The sequence below is a fragment of the Nannobrachium achirus genome (assembly GCF_963921795.1).
Source record: "Nannobrachium achirus genome assembly, chromosome: 22".
NCBI classification, from domain to species: Eukaryota; Metazoa; Chordata; class Actinopteri; order Myctophiformes; family Myctophidae; genus Nannobrachium; species Nannobrachium achirus.
The window spans coordinates 49582483-49601274 of record NC_137829.1 but is presented as its reverse complement, the minus strand read 5'-3'; the positions used below and the strand labels follow the sequence as shown (position 1 = coordinate 49601274).

At 44.0% G+C, this 18792-nt stretch overlaps 1 protein-coding gene across 1 annotated transcript in view; it reads right to left on the bottom strand.

Moving 5' to 3' along the window:
* Positions 1 to 5381: 5381 nt before the first annotated feature.
* The window catches only part of LOC308307870 (uncharacterized protein), a 36566-nt gene continuing 23155 nt past the window's right edge, over positions 5382 to 18792 (bottom strand). The window contains exons 8-10 of the mRNA XM_080753187.1: positions 16600 to 16875; positions 14384 to 16159; positions 5382 to 9941 (exon numbers count right to left, since the gene is read on the bottom strand). Coding sequence (XP_080609313.1) covers positions 9834 to 9941; positions 14384 to 16159; positions 16600 to 16875 — 2160 coding nt within the window. The 3' untranslated portion in view covers positions 5382 to 9833. The remainder of the gene's footprint in view (positions 9942 to 14383; positions 16160 to 16599; positions 16876 to 18792) is intronic.

The window sequence follows — 18792 nt, the reverse complement described above, 5'->3', positions numbered from 1 at the left end:
GGTTCCGCAGGTCAGCTGCACAGCTGCAATGCATTATTGTTAATTGTGGCACGTTTAAGTAATGCCAAGTTTAGCTGCACTTGATGTTCCAGGCTGCCATATCCAGCCCAAGAAACCGTAGAAACGGGGGGAAAAAATAAATGTACTTCCTAAAATGAATGTAGGCCTATCATCATGCCTGTTGCTTAAGGTGTGGCAACAGACATGTTGCCATACCTTAGCTTTTTCTGAACTGACGCCACGTGATGCTATAGCTTTATATAAACATGCACTTAGACGTGTGTTTTATCTGAACTGGGCTGTTATGTTTACCTTGCTAATTCCCTTTTTAGTCAGCAGCAGGATATGTCGACTCAACACCTTTATGGAGGAGGATCATCGAACTTGTGTCTGACTGTGTGTTTGCAGGAGGCAGCTTTGAATGCGAGCTCATAATTCATATACAGCCATGCTGTCTGTCTGTCTGTGTCTGTATGTCTCATAGGGTCTGTCTGTCTGTCTGTGTCATGTCTTTACCTGCACTGTTTATATAAACTGCCTTCAGGGGCGTCACAAGGGGTAGGAAAGTGGGACTGAGTTACCAGGGCCCAAGGTGGAGGGGCCCTAGTAACTTTAGCTATTGAAAAATAGCAGATATACAAGCTCACAGCGCGGCACTCGAGCTTGTAGATCTGCTATTTTTTGAAAAGTTGTGAAAATGTGTGCAAATCTTTGAATATGTATTTTTTAAGCGAACATTTGTAACTCAAATTTTGCTTCTGGGGGGGTCCCTGGAACTAAATATTTTGAGATGGGGGTCTGTGGCCAAATACCGTACATATCATCTTCGGGGAACTTGACATGAAAACGTTTGAGCACCACTGACTTAGAAACATAAGTTTCTTGCACACATTTTTCACGATTTAAAAAAAATAGCAGATCTACAAGCTCGCAGCGCGGTGCCGCGCTATGAGCTTGTTGTATATCTGCTATTTTTAGTTAACATTTATGGGGGGGCCCGCAGTGAATCCTTGTACCCAGGGCCCAGAATTTGGTGTGACGCCCCTGACTGCCTTGGTGGGGGAGGGGGAAATTAGCTGAGCTGGCCAAGTTCAACCTGTGTGCCCCCTTGTGGTCAAACACAGGCGTTTCAACTCACACACCAAAACATTGTGGGCACTGTCTGGGACACACACTGACAATTCAATGACAATTCTAAGTTCGTTACAGTCTGCACAAGTTACCTTTTGCCCCCTGTGGAAATTCAATCATTTCAATACAGCTAGAAGAAAGAAAAGAGCACTAGTATAGATCATACCTGCAGATCTCACATGAGGGCAAGAATCTGGTTGCTCAGGGATACTGAGAGCTGGATGCTTGAAGGGGTTCTTCACCTCAAAGGGATGAGTGCCACAGTACTTTAGCAAGTTAAAGGGATATTTCAATTTCATTTTTTTGTCATTTTATCGTCTAATCAGGCTTTTATGAACACCCTGGACAGTTTTTGAATTTCTTCATTTCAGTATTTAGATATTTGATATTCATGTCTCCCCCCCCCCCCCCCCATTTTTCCCCTTCCAGGACCTTCCTATACAAACCCATTATAACTTCAAACTCCATTTTAACCTTGATAGATTCAATTAAAACTCCTGTCCCTTTTTTCTGGTGACTCCTTCCTGACACCCTCCGAATACGTGAGCAGGCCGTGTTTTTTCATGGTTAAAATTAAGTTTGAAGTTATAATGGGTTTGTATAGGAAGGTCCTGGAAGTGGGCAAAATGGGGGAAATGAATATCAAATATCTAAATACTGAATGAAGAAATTCAAAAACTGTCCTGGGTGTTCCCAAAAGCCTGATTAGATGATAAAATTACAAAAAGATTTTTTTGAAAGTGAAATATCCTTTAAGTCCATCCGGTGATGATGCTACAATTTGAGGATGATCTTTGATTCTCTCGTTGATCTTTTACCTTTTGCACTCTCTTTCTTTTCCCAAAATCTTTCTGCCATTATTATTATTATTACTACTATTTTTTTTCTTTCTTTTTTTTGGTATTTGTTCTGCTGTTATTATACCACTGTATATACCACTGCATTGTCTGAAGGAAGCCAAACCAAAATACGTTTTACTCTTAAGATGTAACAATAAGGTACAACCTTGAACCTTGAACCTATAATTGCCCCCAATGGATAGCTGGTGAATGAGCTGCTGGCACATATACCGGTATACAGTACAGTTCATGATTTATTTCAGTGAAGCAGTGTTCTTGCTGCTTACAGTATTACTCCGTCATGCTTCACTTCTGTCGACACAGAATGTGCTGTAACCTGTAACACACCCAGATCTGTAGTCACGCCATTCATCCGCATGTTCCTGGTCTGTTGTGTACTGAGAGTGAGACACAGCTAAAACAACATGTTGGTCCAGTCAGTGGTGTTTTTCAAAAACCTTAGGAGGATTCAGAAGACATTTATAGAATCGTGTCAAAAATATTCAAAGACTTTTCAAGATTTTTCAAAAATAGCAGATCTACGAGCTCGCAGCGCGGCACTCTGTGAGCTTGTAGATCAGCGACGGCTCCAGAGAATTGTGACTGGGGAGGCTATGGGGGAGCTGGCTTTTTTTTTAGAGTGGGGGCTAATGAATTGTGTCAACAAACAATAATGAATAATACTAATACGACAAACGCGATTCTCTCGCTTAAAGGGCTTTGCACACAGGTCCATTGCGTTTTTTCCATTTGCTGCATGATTAAAACGCATTGGATTTGGTGTGCAATGCTGTGCGGAATCCGCACTGCGGATCCCAAAAGCAGTCATAAAAGGAGTCAATGAGTTTTTACGGCATGCGACAAGACGCACGAATCGAACTGGGTTCGATCTGGAGAAAAAAAAACGCATTGCCGCAGCCACTTGCCGCACAGCAAATTCGGAGCAGGTGTGCATGCAGTCATAGAGAATCATTCTTTTCTTTTAAGAAAATGAAATTGTCAGTTTTTTTCTGTGCGAAAAAATGTGACTGTGTGCAAAGCCCTTTAGTGTATTGATAACTGAACAGACCAGATCAATGGTCAACTCTGGACTGTTAGGTGATCGGATAGGGTTTTTGTGAGGCTGAAGACACTTTCCAGCATAGTGACATGCAGAACAAACTGTCCATATAGTATGGTTTACATAGTAGTCAGTCAGTTGTCTTCCACATATTCATATATATTTAATTTATATATTCCATAAATGTTTTTCATCACAATTAGGTTTGTGGGGAGGAGGGGGGCATAGGCACCCCTATGAGATCTGCTATTTTTTGATAGTTAAAGCATAAAATAATGCTTAAAGTTATAATGCGTTCCAAGTCTTAATCATGGGTTAATGCATGTGCTGGATCAGGGGCAGTCCTGGCAGGTATAGCAGAGAATCCCAGCTCTTCCATTTGTAGCTTCCCCTGAGCCTCTCAAAGGTCCATGTTGTGAATGGATCTTTTGGCTCTGTCAGGTAGCACGAGCAGGGCTCATCAATATGTCCGTATATAGACATACCGTACGTGTCCCTGTCCGTGGCAAAGGCTTGGTCTTGTCCATCAAACTGTTTTACACACCATTATAATGTTCTTATTTTGGTCATATAAGACCCAATTACTGAACGCCAAGTTCTCCAGGCTTTCTTCAGAATATGTTTGACACTGATTCACTATGACACTATGGCACATTATGAGTCCAATAGTGGTTCTCAAAACGTTTTATTTGCAAGAACCACCATAACTCCTGAGAGTTTTACAACAGTCAATTTGGTTCCAGCTAGGATTCACATACCGTACATCTTAAAAAGGACGGACAATAAGCTTTAATCTCTTGCAGTAAAACTCAGGGAACTTTCTCCAGCGTTTACAAACCATACCGGCGCAAACGCGCATCTTATCTCTCAAATACCTGGAACGCGCCCGAGTCGCGTTAGATTTTAACCACTTTAATCATTATTGTATGCTTTAACCTTAGAAAAATAGCAGATATACAAGCTCACAGCGCGGCACCGAGTGCCGCGCTGCGAGCTTGTAGATCTGCTATTTTTGAAAAATCGTGAAAATGTGTGCAAGTCTATGAATATCTTTGACCCGATCTTTGACCCGACTTCTAAATCCTTCCGCTAAATCAGTGGTTCTCAAACTTTTTCATGTCAAGGACCCCCAAAATTACAGGTATTTAGCCACGGACCCCCATATCAAAATATGTTGTTCCAGGGACCCCCCAGAAGCAAATATTTGATTTACAAATGTTCGCTTTTAAATAGATATATTCAAAGACTTGCAAAGAAAAATCATGATTTTTCAAAAATAGCAGATCTACAAGCTCGCAGCGCGGCACTCGGTGCCGCGCTGTGAGCTTGTATATCTGCTATTTTTCAATGGTTAAAGTAGTCAATAATCCTAGGCCTAAAATACGGCCCCAAAAGTAAACACACTAAATCGTATCTTTCAAAAATAGCAAAAGTAGCAGAGCTACAAGCTAAAAACACGTTGCGTTTGGAGTTTGTGGATGTGCTACTTTTGATGCTTTTGTGTGATCAAGTAGGGCGTTAACTTATGGAAGTCCTGTCGAAATCTGCGTCAACCATATAGGAATAGATGATGTATCACTTTATATATACTATACTGTGTAAGTTGCTCAACTAGTGGTCAGTATAGCTCTATAGCAAACCGCGGTCGCGTCCGCGTCTTTCGGCCGTTTTTCGGGCCTCACACTCCCGCGTCTGCCTCTACCTCGCCGAGATCTATCTTTAGAGGGGTCCCTGGTTCCTGTGCGTTCAGGCATTCCGGAGAAACGGACTCCTTCACCCGAGAATAGAGACACACGGGCGCCTACAAATATGGCCGCCCTATTGTGATAGCGACCCCACTTCAAGATGCGCTGTGATTGGCCGGCAGTGTATAAGCCTCGCTGTGATTGGCCGGTAGTGTATGATGACGTAATTTTTCCGCGAAAACCGGGCCCCGGTCAGGATCATAGAAAACATATAAAGAGAAGGCTTTAGAAGCTGAAAATAACGGAGTGGGTGTTCTAAAGCTTTAGCGATTTAACAGTTAGGACAATTTTAAGATTTGTTTTATAAAAAAAGTTACATGGTATAACTTTAAGTCACAGAGAAGCATCAAAGGTAGCAGATCCGCAAGCTTGAAAAGCGGCACAAAATCGGCTTGTAGATCTGCTATTTTTTTCCCATTGAATCCTGAAAAGTGTCAGTTTTTGAACATGAGTTTTCCACTGGATATACTGTAGTACTACATTAGACTTGCTACATCTTGCTCGTACTCGTTGACACCTGCTAAAGCCAGAATGTAACCTCGTGTGAATGACAAAATCAGGTAAAATAATTGCAAATATATTTAATATGAAAAAAGAATTAGACAATTGGCAAAAGGATGGTTATTTTCAACATATGATATATAATATACATATATGCTATTTACTGTATACTTGGCTAAATACAAGTGGATTAAGATAAAACTGTATAGTTGTGGGGCAAATGTTCTTTTTTTTAAAAGCATAGAATATAGTAGAAGTAGGCAGATATAAGAACATAAAAACAATGAAAACAAAACAAAACATAACATGGAGACAAATAAAGACTCATTTGCCCCAGGTGTTCCATGCTGCAATGGCCAGACATAATTATAACAAGGCACAGTCGTGACAAGGTCAAAGTCAAATTTGACATTGAAGGCATGTTGTTTTCTAAGGCCCTTTAATGTCCAGTGAGGGACGGGGAGGACGCGGTGACAGAAGAACCGCCATTAAGGAGCGGCGGTGGAAAGAGTTCTACTCTGAGTAGAAGTACTGTTGTCATCGTGATTTGAATGGTACTCAATTACAAAGACTGCTTGTTGTGTTGAAATCTACTCAAGTAAAAGTACTAAAATAGCTATTTTTTGAAGACTAAGTTACAGTTGTATATTAGCTACGTTGTGTTCACAGAGAAAGGGCCAATGTGGCATTCCTGACCGAGTGGGAAGGCCCCTCATTTATATTTGCATGTACACCGTTCTGTTTTTGAATGTCCAGAGGAAAAAAAAAAACCATAATAAAGTACATGAAAAAAGCCACTTAATTACAGCAACGACAGTGCTTGCAATTAGTTACTTCCCACCCCTGTTAGCTACTTTCAAACTGGCCTATCTTGGGTCATTATAGGGTCTTTCTAAATTTGGACCGACTATTTGTCGTAATATGACAAAGTATATCGATGCTTAGAAGAGGAAGAAGACGAGATGTGTTTCCTTCATCAGCTTTCTTCTCCCTCCCCATAATCAAGGCACAAGGAACAAACGTGGTCTCCAGGCCCTTAAGAGCAGTGGTTCTCAACCTTTTCTTTTGAGTATTTCCAAAAGGTTCTCCCTGTACCTTACAGGTACATTTGGAACCCCCTCGGGGAACGCTGAGGGTCCGTTCGTTGACCCCACTTTGAGAACCACCACTCTAAATGAACAACAATAGGCTCTATGCACAGCAGCCATGTTGGAAATAAGTTGGTCCTCTTCCTTACCTCCTTCGCAGAACGAAGGTGCAGACTATAGTGCTTGCTCTGCCATCATATAGTTAATATTACTGTATCGTGATTTTTGCATATTAATCAGGAACAATCTAACAACAAATAGTTAATATGATGGTGGAGTAAGCACTGCACAGATAGCAAGTCTTTGTACACAGTAAGGTTGCAACCTACTTACCTTGAATATTGTTACCATGGATGTATTCAATCCACTCTAGCCCTTCTATTTAACCATTTTGGGGATGCTGATGTTGTCATCTGCCCATTTGTCAATTTGGTAAAAAGAAATTGGTTGAACAGAACTCATATCTTGGGACCATCGCTCCATTGTTCACTATGGTTTGTAATGCAGGCTGCTATCCCAGGAAGTCATGTGATCCAAGATGGCCGCGGTGTGAATAAGGTCTATTACACAAAATGGAACCGAGCCTTCATTAGAATCATTGGTGACACATGATGGAAGTAAGGAAGGGGCCCACTTTCTTTCTAATACGGCTGCTGTGCGTAGAACCTATTATCATTGCTAGAGTGGGAAGGCCCCTCATTTATATTTGCATGTACACCGCTGCTTGCCAAAAAAAACGAAAAAGAGAGCAGAATCTACACGCTAACAACTTGTCACGACGCGACGCACGCCGCCTCGTCGATTGTTTGTGCGATGAGGAGCATACAATGAGCTTCAATATCGTTGGTTCAGTATGCCATTGGTCAATCTTAAAACAGAAATAACAAACAACGTTTTTAAGGCCACCAGTCTCCTGAGTTTCATAATGTCATGTTTCTTTTTTAGATCGATCAAAGCCTTGTATGTTGCAGACGCTTTACAAACTTAGAGAATCATAAGCACAGGTGTAGGATTATAATGTTTGTATATGGCTCAGTGTGGATACATACAAAACAAATACCAAATAATTATTATTATTTATGATATAATGAGGGCATCAACTGGGATAAACAAACAGGATGGCTACGACTGCAGTTAGGGATGTGCAATAATAATAATAATAATAACATTGCTGATGCCGATTGTAAAGTAGTGCAATATAATATCGCCCGGTATCGATCCATCGAACTGTACTGATCCAATTGTCAAATGTATTCACTCATTTATTACATTTATTACAATTTATGAATTGCCAGATAAAACGTCAGGATCGTGACCAGCCTATTAGTCCTGGGTTAAACATAAAAAGTCAGAAATTGCAGCTTTATAATGGTTTGCTCTAAAGATCCACGTTCTCCGATTTGAAGAATGAAGTACTGCATGCACGCTTTGTTTGTGACAAGCCGTCGGCATCACTGTTCAAAGCATCCCTAGATTGCTGCTATGAAACATTCTCTGTGTAGGTAGTGCAGCGATTCCCAATCTGTGGATCGCTTGATCGATGGAATCGATCAATAAAATAAACGTGCTCTGAATATCTAAAAAAAAAAAAAAAAAAAACGGTTCGTGAAATTTTCGGGCTGCCGTGTGAAGTGGTCGGATGGGGGTGGGGCAGCCGTGGGACGCTTTTTCGAGATATTCAAGTGGGCCATGAATCCATCAAGAAAATAAAAAAGGTTGGGAACCGCTGGATATATACTGTATAGTGCATACAACAATGTTAAAACCGTAATGCCGTTTAGGTTTTGTTTTTGTTTTCACAGATCAGGCCGGGAAAAAGAGTTGGAGAGGCCCTCATTGCGCGCTATAGAGAGAGATCTCTCTCTATAGCGCTGCTGCTACACAAAGATTTGCCATTTCAGATCATGACAAGTGACCAATTACTGTACATGAGTTATATTTCGTCGTTGTCGGGTGGAAACCTTGTATGTCCAAGACCGTTTGTTTTGTATTGATCATTTTAAAAATGATTTAAACTAGTGAAAACAGACGATCTACAAGCACACAACGCCTGCGAGGCGTTGTGTGCTTGTAGATCTGCTGTTTTCACTACTTTTGTGCAACGGCTTTGTATGATGAAGCAGGGCTTTGCTTTGCGAAAAAAATGTATACATTTGAAACTTGGAGATACGAGGTTTCTGCCTGACAGTGACAATTTACTTTGTTGGCCGCCCAGCCCCCAAAATGGAACGAAGGACGACATTTTATTTTTATTTTTTTCCTAAAGGCCGGCCTGGACCGGCCAGGAATGAACCGGCCGTTCGGGAGTTGTCCCGCTTTTCCCAATGGCCAGCACGTCCCTGTTCCGGATAGGAATTTGAAAGCACACACACCTTGCTTGGTTACACATTCTGTACATTTCCAAGGTGGAGGCGACACGGCAGAGAGATGTCTGGAGAGAGCAGAAACAAATAAGTCCAGAAAAAACAAAACAAAAAAGAAACGCAAAAGAAAAATCTACGTTTTGTACACATCTTCCTATTGCTTCTGTGGGAGGGAGTCAGCTTGAGCGCATCGATTCAACATGCATGCACGCGCATACGCAAACACAACGTATAACCATTGTCAACGCATTAATATAGACAAAATACAAAATGATACAAATATAAGATTTACAAATTGCATTTTTATACTGTACATTGATGCAAGTCCTACATACGGGTTTATTCCAAAAATGAAACTTATAGGTATCCATTTTGAAAAAAAAGAAAAGAAAAAAGAAAGAAGAATACGCTGTCACCTACAGTCACACTGGCGTGTGACAATTGATGGACCTTAAAAAAAAAAGAAGCCGACTTCAGTACTATTCCGTGGTGAGCGATCCTTTTTTGAGAGCAGATGTTCTATTTTTTTCAAATGGCAGACGGTTCATTTTGGAATGAAACTCATGTAATGACTTTGACAAAAAACAAAAATAAAAAAGAAAATATTATATTCTCTTTTTTATGCATTTTATGCGTTTTAAGTCCAAGAAATGAAAGTTCACCCTCCCCGGCTAACAAACCAGGGTGGAAAAATATATGAATATGGATTGCCCCATTTAAAGCATATATTCCTTTGGTTTGGAGAAAATTATGGAGAAAATTCCACCCAAAAAAATCTCTTTCGCTGGCTCATGTAAAAAAAAAAAAGAAAAAAAAAAAAGAAAATCCTGATAAATGCACTTGTGGATTTATACTTCATTATCGCTGGAGGCAGACAGGCCGCTGCTTGGCATAATAGTACAATAACTTTGGACAAACATTGATAATATGAGACAAAAAAAAAAAGCAATGTAAAAAATATGATGATAGTCACATGGGGACAAGTATAGAAGTCCGTGGGTAAAAAGCGCCGTTTTGCGGGCAAACAACGTGAAGTTCCTTCCTCTTGTCCTCAGTTCGTCCCTCTCAGGGAGGGGAGAAACCCAACCGTTGCACGGCTGCCATCTTTAGAAGTTGCAGCAGTTGGTTTGGGTTTGCTCTGAAAAGTACACGTTTCCGTCCACTAGAGGGGGTAAGGAGAATAATCCGTTGTTTTCAGCAGGGAGGCTTGGGACCTGATGATCATGAGGAGAAGAAGAAGAAACAGTGGTTAAATTACCAGCGATGGAAAAGATTAAAGTATCAATACTGTAATGTAGGAATACTCTGTTACAAGTAGAAGTATGGAATTCTTATTGGCATCAATAAGTACTTAAAGCACCAAAAGTAAAAGTTCTAAATGTTTGAAAATAGCAGATATACAAGCTTTTAGTAACCACTTGAACCCTAGTGTCCTCATTCTGAGAACCGTAGCCAAAAATAGCAGATCTACAAGCTCACAACGCCGCACGCTGCAAGGCGTTGCAAGCTTGTAGATAAGTTATTTTTGGCAAAGAGCTTTGTTATAGAGGGGGAAAAGAGCAGACCAAGTACAGTGTGAAAGGTCAAGTTTATTAAGTATTGACGGATCAAATGGTTAAATATCTGAAAACACAAATTGGCATGAATCCAAAATACACAGATGATTGTGCTGTCAAACAATGAAACCATATGGAATATAATTATGATAAGGTTGTGGGGGTCCCTGCTACATCTCTCTCTCAACTAAGGGGTCCTTGGCCTGAAAACATTGAAGACCCCTCTTTTAACAGTAAGCACTATGCATCCTCCCGTTGATGTCATTACGTCTTGGGAGATTCAACTTTTCAAATTGTATTTATTCTGCACATACTGTAATCCCACTCAAACCCCCCCCCCCCCCCCCCCCCCCGCCCCAAAACCATTTAAACCCACCCGTGTAGTCACTCAGCTCATTTGCCTTAAGACGCAATAATTACATTTAATAGTCTGTCCCAACACAAGTGATGTCATCGGGGCTACACACTTATTGCAGTGTTTTATACGTGGCGCAGTGAAATTACAGGGGAGGGGAACGGAAACACATACGTGAATAAATAAATAAATAAATAAATAGCCGCCATCGCATGGCCCCAGCCCTCGCCGCGGGATTATGCTAGGTCTCACATTACTTACCGAGAGGGCTTTAGGAATTCAACTCAAAACAACACAGCTCTTACAACCAAACACATAATGAAACACAGGCTGAGAGAACGAGAGAGAGGGAGAGAGGGAGAGAGAGAGAGAGAGAGAGAGAGAGAGAGAGAGAGAGAGAGAGAGAGAGAGAGGGAATATCTATTTCTGGTGGAAAGAAGTACTCAGATTCGGGTTTTTTTTCTTTTAAGTAATAACAACAATCCTTCGAAAATATCGCCAAAGCTACAATTTTCGAATAGACTATGGATAAAGAAAATGGGCTCGGTTATGTATTTACAAAGTCACTTGTAACTAAAAGCTTAAACAATATTGTAGCGGAGATTAAAAAAAAGGACACAAAATGCAGAGGAGTTGAACTATGAAGTAGCAAAGTCCAAAACTGTTACTTTTACAAAAACCTTGTATCTCCAAGTTTCAAATGTGTATGTTTTTTGGTAAAATAAAAGCCCTTCATCATACAAAAGTGTCACACAAGTAGTGAAATTAGCAGATCTACAAGCACACAGCGCCTCGCATCGCGAGGCGTTGTGTGCTTGTAGATCGGCTATTTTCACTACTTTAAATCATTTTTTAAAATAATAACACAAAAAGAGAAGGTTTTGGACGTACAAGGTTTCCACCCGACAACGACGATTTAATGAAGGGGTGCCTCAGAATAATAATATTCATGGGGTGCCCTGAGACAAAAAAGTTTGGGAACCCCTGAGTTAGAATATAGAGAATATAGATTTCCGTCAAGAATGACTACAAGCTCCGCAGTGCGGCACTCAGTGCCGCGCTGTGAGCTTGTATATCTGCTATTTTTCACTAGTTAAAGCATTCAATAATTCTAGGCCTAAGGCACAACAGGGTCCCCCCCCCCATAACCCTCCCCATACCCTTGGGTCCTCAGATGGGGCTCTCCTAAAGGTTACAGAGAAATGCCACCTCGTAAACAAGGGAGAACCAGCCTTCCATGTTCGTGCCCCAAACATTTAGAATGCTCTTCCCAAGAGCAGCCGACAAGCGGATACTATGGCATCCTTCAAATCTAATTTAAAAACATAACTGTTCAGAAAAAAGCATTCCCCGCCTGTCCCGTAGAATTTTTGCATCAACTTCGTATACATTTTGTCTGTTAGATTTGTTGTTGTTTTTATGTCGCATCCTTTTAATTGTGCTTGTTTCACCATTAGACATATATTGTAAGTTGTTGATTTTCTATGTTGCATCAATTTTTTTAGTTTTGCTTCCCTTGCTTTTTAGTGTGTAGATTTTTGTGACTTTGTCTAGAAAGGGGCTATAAGTAAGTTATTAGTAATATTACTGGAATCCTGAGAAGTAACCTTTTGGGACATGGGAGGTATCCACAGCGTAGAACCTTTTTATTAAATTTTAATTTTGTCGGTTTCAGGAGGAAACCTTGTATGTCCAAAAGAAAAACCTTCCTTTTTTGTATCATTTCAAAAGTATTTTAAAACAGTGAAAATATTGGCCTGTGTGTGAGCTTGTAGATCTGCTATTGGCACTAGTAGTGCCTTTTTCCTGTGACACTTGGTTAAGGGCATTCATTTATGATCTTGGAGGTACAGTACACGGTCTATGCGTTCGACAGCGACAATTTATTCGTTTACTCTTATCAGGGACCAATGTACACAAGACATTCATCTCAAGCAAAGAGAGACAATAGCCATGTTTCCATAAACATATTCGAATTAGGGAAGCGAATTATCAGAAATACGCATTAAGACAAAGCTAATTTAGCATGTTTCCATTTGCGGGTGTCATTCGAATTAGCGACGGTCGCAAGAGTTGATCGGGCTGATTTTTTTCAGACCGAACCTGAGCACTGCACCGTCTGCACGTCTGACTGCTGTGACTCGGTCGCTGTCTAGTAGTGGGAAGAAGGGGTTATCATATCAGTCATCATCATGGCCTCAAATAACTTTTAAATATATTACAATTGGCGACGAGTCTCTTACGAAATTGGCAAGAGTTCCTCTCAATACATAAAGCTACCGGTTGTCCGGTTCACCGGGAAAACCGCGGTCGCGTCGCTGCACAGTGCTCATCCTGCAAGTTTCAGCGTCCTCTGGAAGGTCACAACGCGGCGCGGAGACGTGGATGCGAGCTGCTGTGAGCTTGTAGATTGGGCACTTCAGGCATGCAACACCGTGTGATGAGGAAGGGTTCGCCACCGATGGCTTGACTCCGGGAGGTGAAAACGGGAGGAATTACACACGGTCCGTGTCACTCGGTGTGTAACAAACAACCGGTTTGTTTTGTGGGCTAACGCTATACCAAGGACGTAAAGCGGCAGGGGAAATGGACCTAGAACGTCATAATCTATTCGCATTTATTGTCTGACCCGTTTCCATTCACTTATGCGCATTTAGTTTATTCGATAAAGGCTCAAAATCCTCCTCCTCCAAGCAGATAACTTTTTTTGCGGATAATGAAAGTTTATTCGCATTTTGAAGTGTTTCCATAAAAACATTCTGCGAATAAGCCGTTAATGCGCAAAAAGTGGCTTTATGGAAACGCCACTATTGCTTTGTTACCTACGGTATTTAGCAACTAAGTCCCCCGGCAGGTGAACAGAATACAGAACACATAAATCACAGCGCAAAGTCTGTCATCTACTGCTAATCCGCAAACAACCTATTGACAGAAATGCATGCAGGCAAGCACACAAGCACACGCACACACGCACAAGCACACACGCACACACAAACCCCACTGCAATAAATACAAAGCCGAATTCAAATAATAAAACAATATTTCATAGGCCATGATTCAAAGTCATAAAAAACAGGTAATCAAAATGTCAAATTAATGCTGACGAGTCGACAGCAGATATGATATGTTGAAGAGGAGAGGAGAGGAGAGGAGAGGAGAGGAGAGGAGAGGAGAGGAGATAATTGCGACCGAAGGTCGCAGTATACCATGAGAAATGTCGTAGCTTGTCCGTCCTTCCTTCCTTCCTTCCGTCCTTCCGTACAGGAAGTGATGTCACGTAACATCACCTCATCAAAGATCAAACCCTGGATATTCATACTGTCACTGTGACATCACAGGTGATATCACAGTGACAGTCCATATATGGGTATCCCTTTTATGATGAAGATCCCTGATGTCATTGATTGATATATCACTGGCCAGATGGCAAAGGCATAGCCCATATCTGTGTGGCTGGTTCAGACAGCGATCTCCATGTATGGGCATAAAATACATTCTATGTATATGGATTTTTAGATAAATTATTAAAGATAAATATGGATCTATAAATCCATAGTTAAAATAAAAGAGACCAAAGGACTATATCATAGATTGCTGTATTTGAGAGGAGTCAGACAGAGGAGACAAACAGTGAGCGTACCATCCTAGCGGCAGCTTTCTAAATCTCTCTTTAACCCTTTAGGGCATGTCGTCCACAAGGCGTCTTACTAGTAGATAATATATTGAACGTAGTGTTGTAGCTTACCTGCGTCTGCTCATTGCACTCCAGGTATCTCTGCATGGCCAGCAGCTCCTCGGGGGAGGACAGGCTGGGGGCGAGGAGCGGGTGGGAGGGGGTGGGGGTGAGCAGCGGGTGGGACGGGGTGGGTGTGAGCAGCGGGTGGTGGTGGTGGTGGGGGGGCGCGGCGGTGGGGGGGCTGACGGTGGCGCTCTCCTGCGTGATGGCCGACGTGCCTTGCACCATGGGCTCGGTGCCCCCCCCCCACTGGAAGTAGCAGGAGCCCTGGGGCGGGCTCTGGTCCAGGGCGCTGCCCTCGTTGCCCCCTCCCCCTCCGCCTCCGCTGCCCCCCTGGCACAGGGACACGGAGTAGGGAGCCTGGGACGCGCTGCCGCCACCGGCACCGCCGGCGCTGCCGTCGCCGGCCCCGGGGTGGCCGGGCAGCGAGCGCTTGTCGAACATGCAGCTGCTGGGCGGGGGAGGAGGAGTGGCGTGTTGTTGGCTCTGCTGCTGCTGCGCATGGTTCAGTCCGTTGACGCTCTGCGAGGGCCAGGAGGACCCGCCGCCGTACGGGGGGAGCGGGGGCAGTCTCTGCTGGCCCTGCCCGGGGGGGCAGGGGGGCCCTCCTCCTCCTCCTCCTCCCGGCAGCAGCTTGTGTCCGTTCTGTAGCGGGGGAGGAGACAGCAGCTGCTGCTGCTGCTGCTGCTGACCGTGCAGCCACTGCTGAACCCTGTGGTTGTTGCTCTGCTGCTGCTGCTGTGCAGCCACAGCCGCTGCTTGAAATGGGCCGGCGCCGCCTTGCTGCAGGCAGGCTGCAGGGAAGGGGTTATTGGGGACATTGTTGCGTTGCTGTTGTTGTTGTTGTTGTTGTAGTTGTAGTTGTTGTTGTTGTTGTTGCTGCTGCTGTGCGGAGGGGAAGTCACCGCCGCCGCAGGGAATGAGGGACGGCAACGCGTCGGCCGCCGCCAGGCCGGGCGCTACGTGGGTGTGGTGGTGACGGTGCAGCTGCTGCTGCTGCTGCTGCTGCTGCTGCACAGAGCTGTGCTGCAGCTGCAGCAGCGCGGCAGCAGGGCCGTTTTGCTGGAAGGCCTGGTGGTTCTGCATGTTCTGGTGCTGCTGGCTGGGCGGCTGCATGCCGTGGCCCGCGTGGTGGCCGAGCGGTGCCTGCCCGCAGGACCGGAACCGGCCCGAGTTGCCGCCACCGCCGTTGTTGCTGTTGTTGTTTCCCCCCGGCGCGGCGGGGTCCGCCGCGGGGAGGGCGAGCTCCGGGAGCTCGATGGACGGGCTGAATATGTCCGGGAGCTGCAGCGACTGGAGGGACGGGGAGTCGCTCGGGGAGGGGAGGGGGCCGTAGTGGGAGAGTTTCTGGGTGATGCTGAACGCCTGCTGACCGGCGGTGGGTTCCGACAAGCTCTGCCCCGGCATGTTACCACCCGCCACTGGCCCGCTGTTTGTGCCCTGCTGCTGCTGCTGGACGTAGAGGCCGTTGTTGCCGTTGGCCGGCACGGCGCCTCCGTGCGGGTGGTGGCCGAAACCGGCGGGTTGCCCCTGGAACAACTGCGGGTCGAACTGCTGCCTCGTCGGCCCGGCGGGGGGGACCGGGGGGGCCACCACGGGGCCCACCACGGGGCCCAGCATGGCGAACGGCCCCAGCCCTTGGTTGTTGTTGTTGTTGTTGACGGCAGCGAAGCAGCTGCTCTGGCCGTCCAGCCCTTGGTCGCCGGTGTCCTTGAACAACACGTTGTCCATGTAGTTGAGGATGTCGTTGGTCAGGATGCTGTCCAGCTCCGACTTGGTGTCGTCCTGATAGACAGACAGATAGATAGATTGATAGATAGATAGATAGATAGACAGACAGACAGACAGACAGACAGACAGACAGACAGATAGATAGATACCTTTATTATCCAGTCGCCCAGAGGCGTAGGGCTGTGACAATTATTACATAATCATCTAATCGCTTTTATTTTGTCATAATCGTCATAATCGTTTACATGTTGAAAAATGTTCATATTTCATAACATTTTCAAAAATAGTGGAAATAGACGATCTACAAGCTCACAACGCGTCTCGACGCGGTGTGAGCTTGTAGATCTGCTATTTCCACTATCGAAGTTCTTTTTCAAGTATAAAGTTGTCAAATATGTAAGTAATTTCTTTGTATATTTAGGTTATGTGTCATATCTGCCATGTGCAACTTCAATGCCTACAAGCCAAACAGGAATGTAATTGTCATCACTTGCCTGGCTGGCCTTCTGGAGGGCGTTCTCCCACTCCATCAGCTCGGCGGGGTCCACGTCCAGCCCCCGCAGGGCCTCGCACAGCTCGCCGTCCTCCACCATCTTCCCCAGGGCGTCCATCATGGCCGCCATGGACGGCTCGCTCTCCTCCTTGACCTGCACCAGGCCGCCGCTGAGCCCCGCCTCCTCGCCCCCCTCCCGCCAGGAGTTGCTGGGCACGTTGACCAGCGCCCGGCTGTCCATGAACACCTGGTCGATGGGCAGAGGAGGCTCCACGGGCTGGAACCACAAGGTCATGTCACGGTTACAGTTTTTTTTTTTTTCGATTGCTAAAAAACGTTTTTCAAAACTGTACGTTTTTTTTTTCAAAACTGCACACACAAAACTCCAAACATCACTAGGGATGGGTATCGTTCACCTTTGAATCGATAAAATACTTTTTTCGATACTTGGGAATCGAAAGGATACCTTTTTTGATACCATTTTCCATTCATTGAATAAACACAACTAAGCTTTTGGCTGAACACTACCAAGCATGTACAGAACACTGAAGAGCAAAATTGAAAACACAATTATAGAAATGGAACACACTGAATGAATGACAATTACTCTGGTAAATGAACCAATTCCCTTTTTGTAAAATGACCCAGTGTATGCCCACTTCTCTCATAGACAAACATAAAACAGCACACAAATATGCAGACGAAACATTCTATTGACTGTAGGTCTAAACCTCGCCGCGTGACGCGTTGTGAGCTTGTAGATCGGCTATTTTCAGCACGCAACCAAGTGTAAAATCAGTCATTGCGATGCCATCAAGGCCTGCCAAAATACATTTCAGTTGATTAAATCAACTGTAGATTTAGTCGCCTAAAAACGTAATGATATTTAGTCGACTAAAACTTGACTAAAACTAAAAACTTTTCAGGTGACTAAATTATGACTAAAACTAGATGACATTTTATTCAAAAGATTATGACTAAAAATTTGCTGTCAAAAACAACATTGTGTAACAGGCTGGCGTTTGGGCCTCCATATCCCTACCTGTGAGTAGACTGGCGTTTGGGCCTCCCTCCCTACCTGTGAGTAGACTCCATAACCCTACCTGTGAGTAGACTCCATAACCCTACCTGTGAGTATATAGACTCCATAACCCTACCTGTGAGTAGACTCCATAACCCTACCTGTGAGTAGACTCCATAACCCTACCTGTGAGTAGACTCCATAACCCTACCTGTGAGTATATAGACTCCATAACCCTACCTGTGAGTAGACTCCATAACCCTACCTGTGAGTAGACTCCATAACCCTACCTGTGAGTATATAGATTCCATAACCCTACCTGTGAGTAGACTCCATAACCCTACCTGTGAGTAGACTCCATATCCCTACCTGTGAGTAGACTCCATAACCCTACCTGTGAAGTAGACTCCATAACCCTACCTGTGAGTATATAGACTCCATAACCCTACCTGTGAGTAGACTCCATAACCCTACCTGTGAGTAGACTCCATCTCCCTACCTGTGAGTAGACTCCATATCCCTACCTGTGAGTAGACTCCATAACCCTACCTGTGAGTAGACTCCATCTCCCTACCTGTGAGTAGACTCCATAACCCTACCTGTGAGTATATAGACTCCATAACCCTACCTGTGAGTAGACTCCATCTCCCTACCTGTGAGTAGACTCCATCTCCCTACCTGTGAGTAGACTCCATATCCCTACCTGTGAGTAGACATTCATCAAGCACTTAAGACCAAAAATACGATCATATTTTGTTCTTACCGGCATTTAGGATGATTCTCAAGTTGGGGGTCAAATTCATCAATGTGTTTTGGTCTTGGATTTGTGCTGGAAATACGATGGAAAATACACCACCTCCGACCATGGTGTAAATCTTTGCTTATATTTAGGATGCTTTTTTCGGTCGGGAAATAAGCCATCAGCCCACAGTGTATATTTAGAATGCTTTTTTCTTCATGCTAAATCAATTTTAAATTGTGCCAAATATCAAATAAAATATGTATTAGTCCATTCTGCCCAACATGTGCCAACACATGTATTTAAAAAACAAAATAATATGTCAATTGTCAAACAATTACATATTCAGTCGTGGATTAGCTGCCACTGAGTTTGTAACCAAATGGACCCGCCAATGGGGGACCACTCACGCACCGCATGATGATGACTGCCTG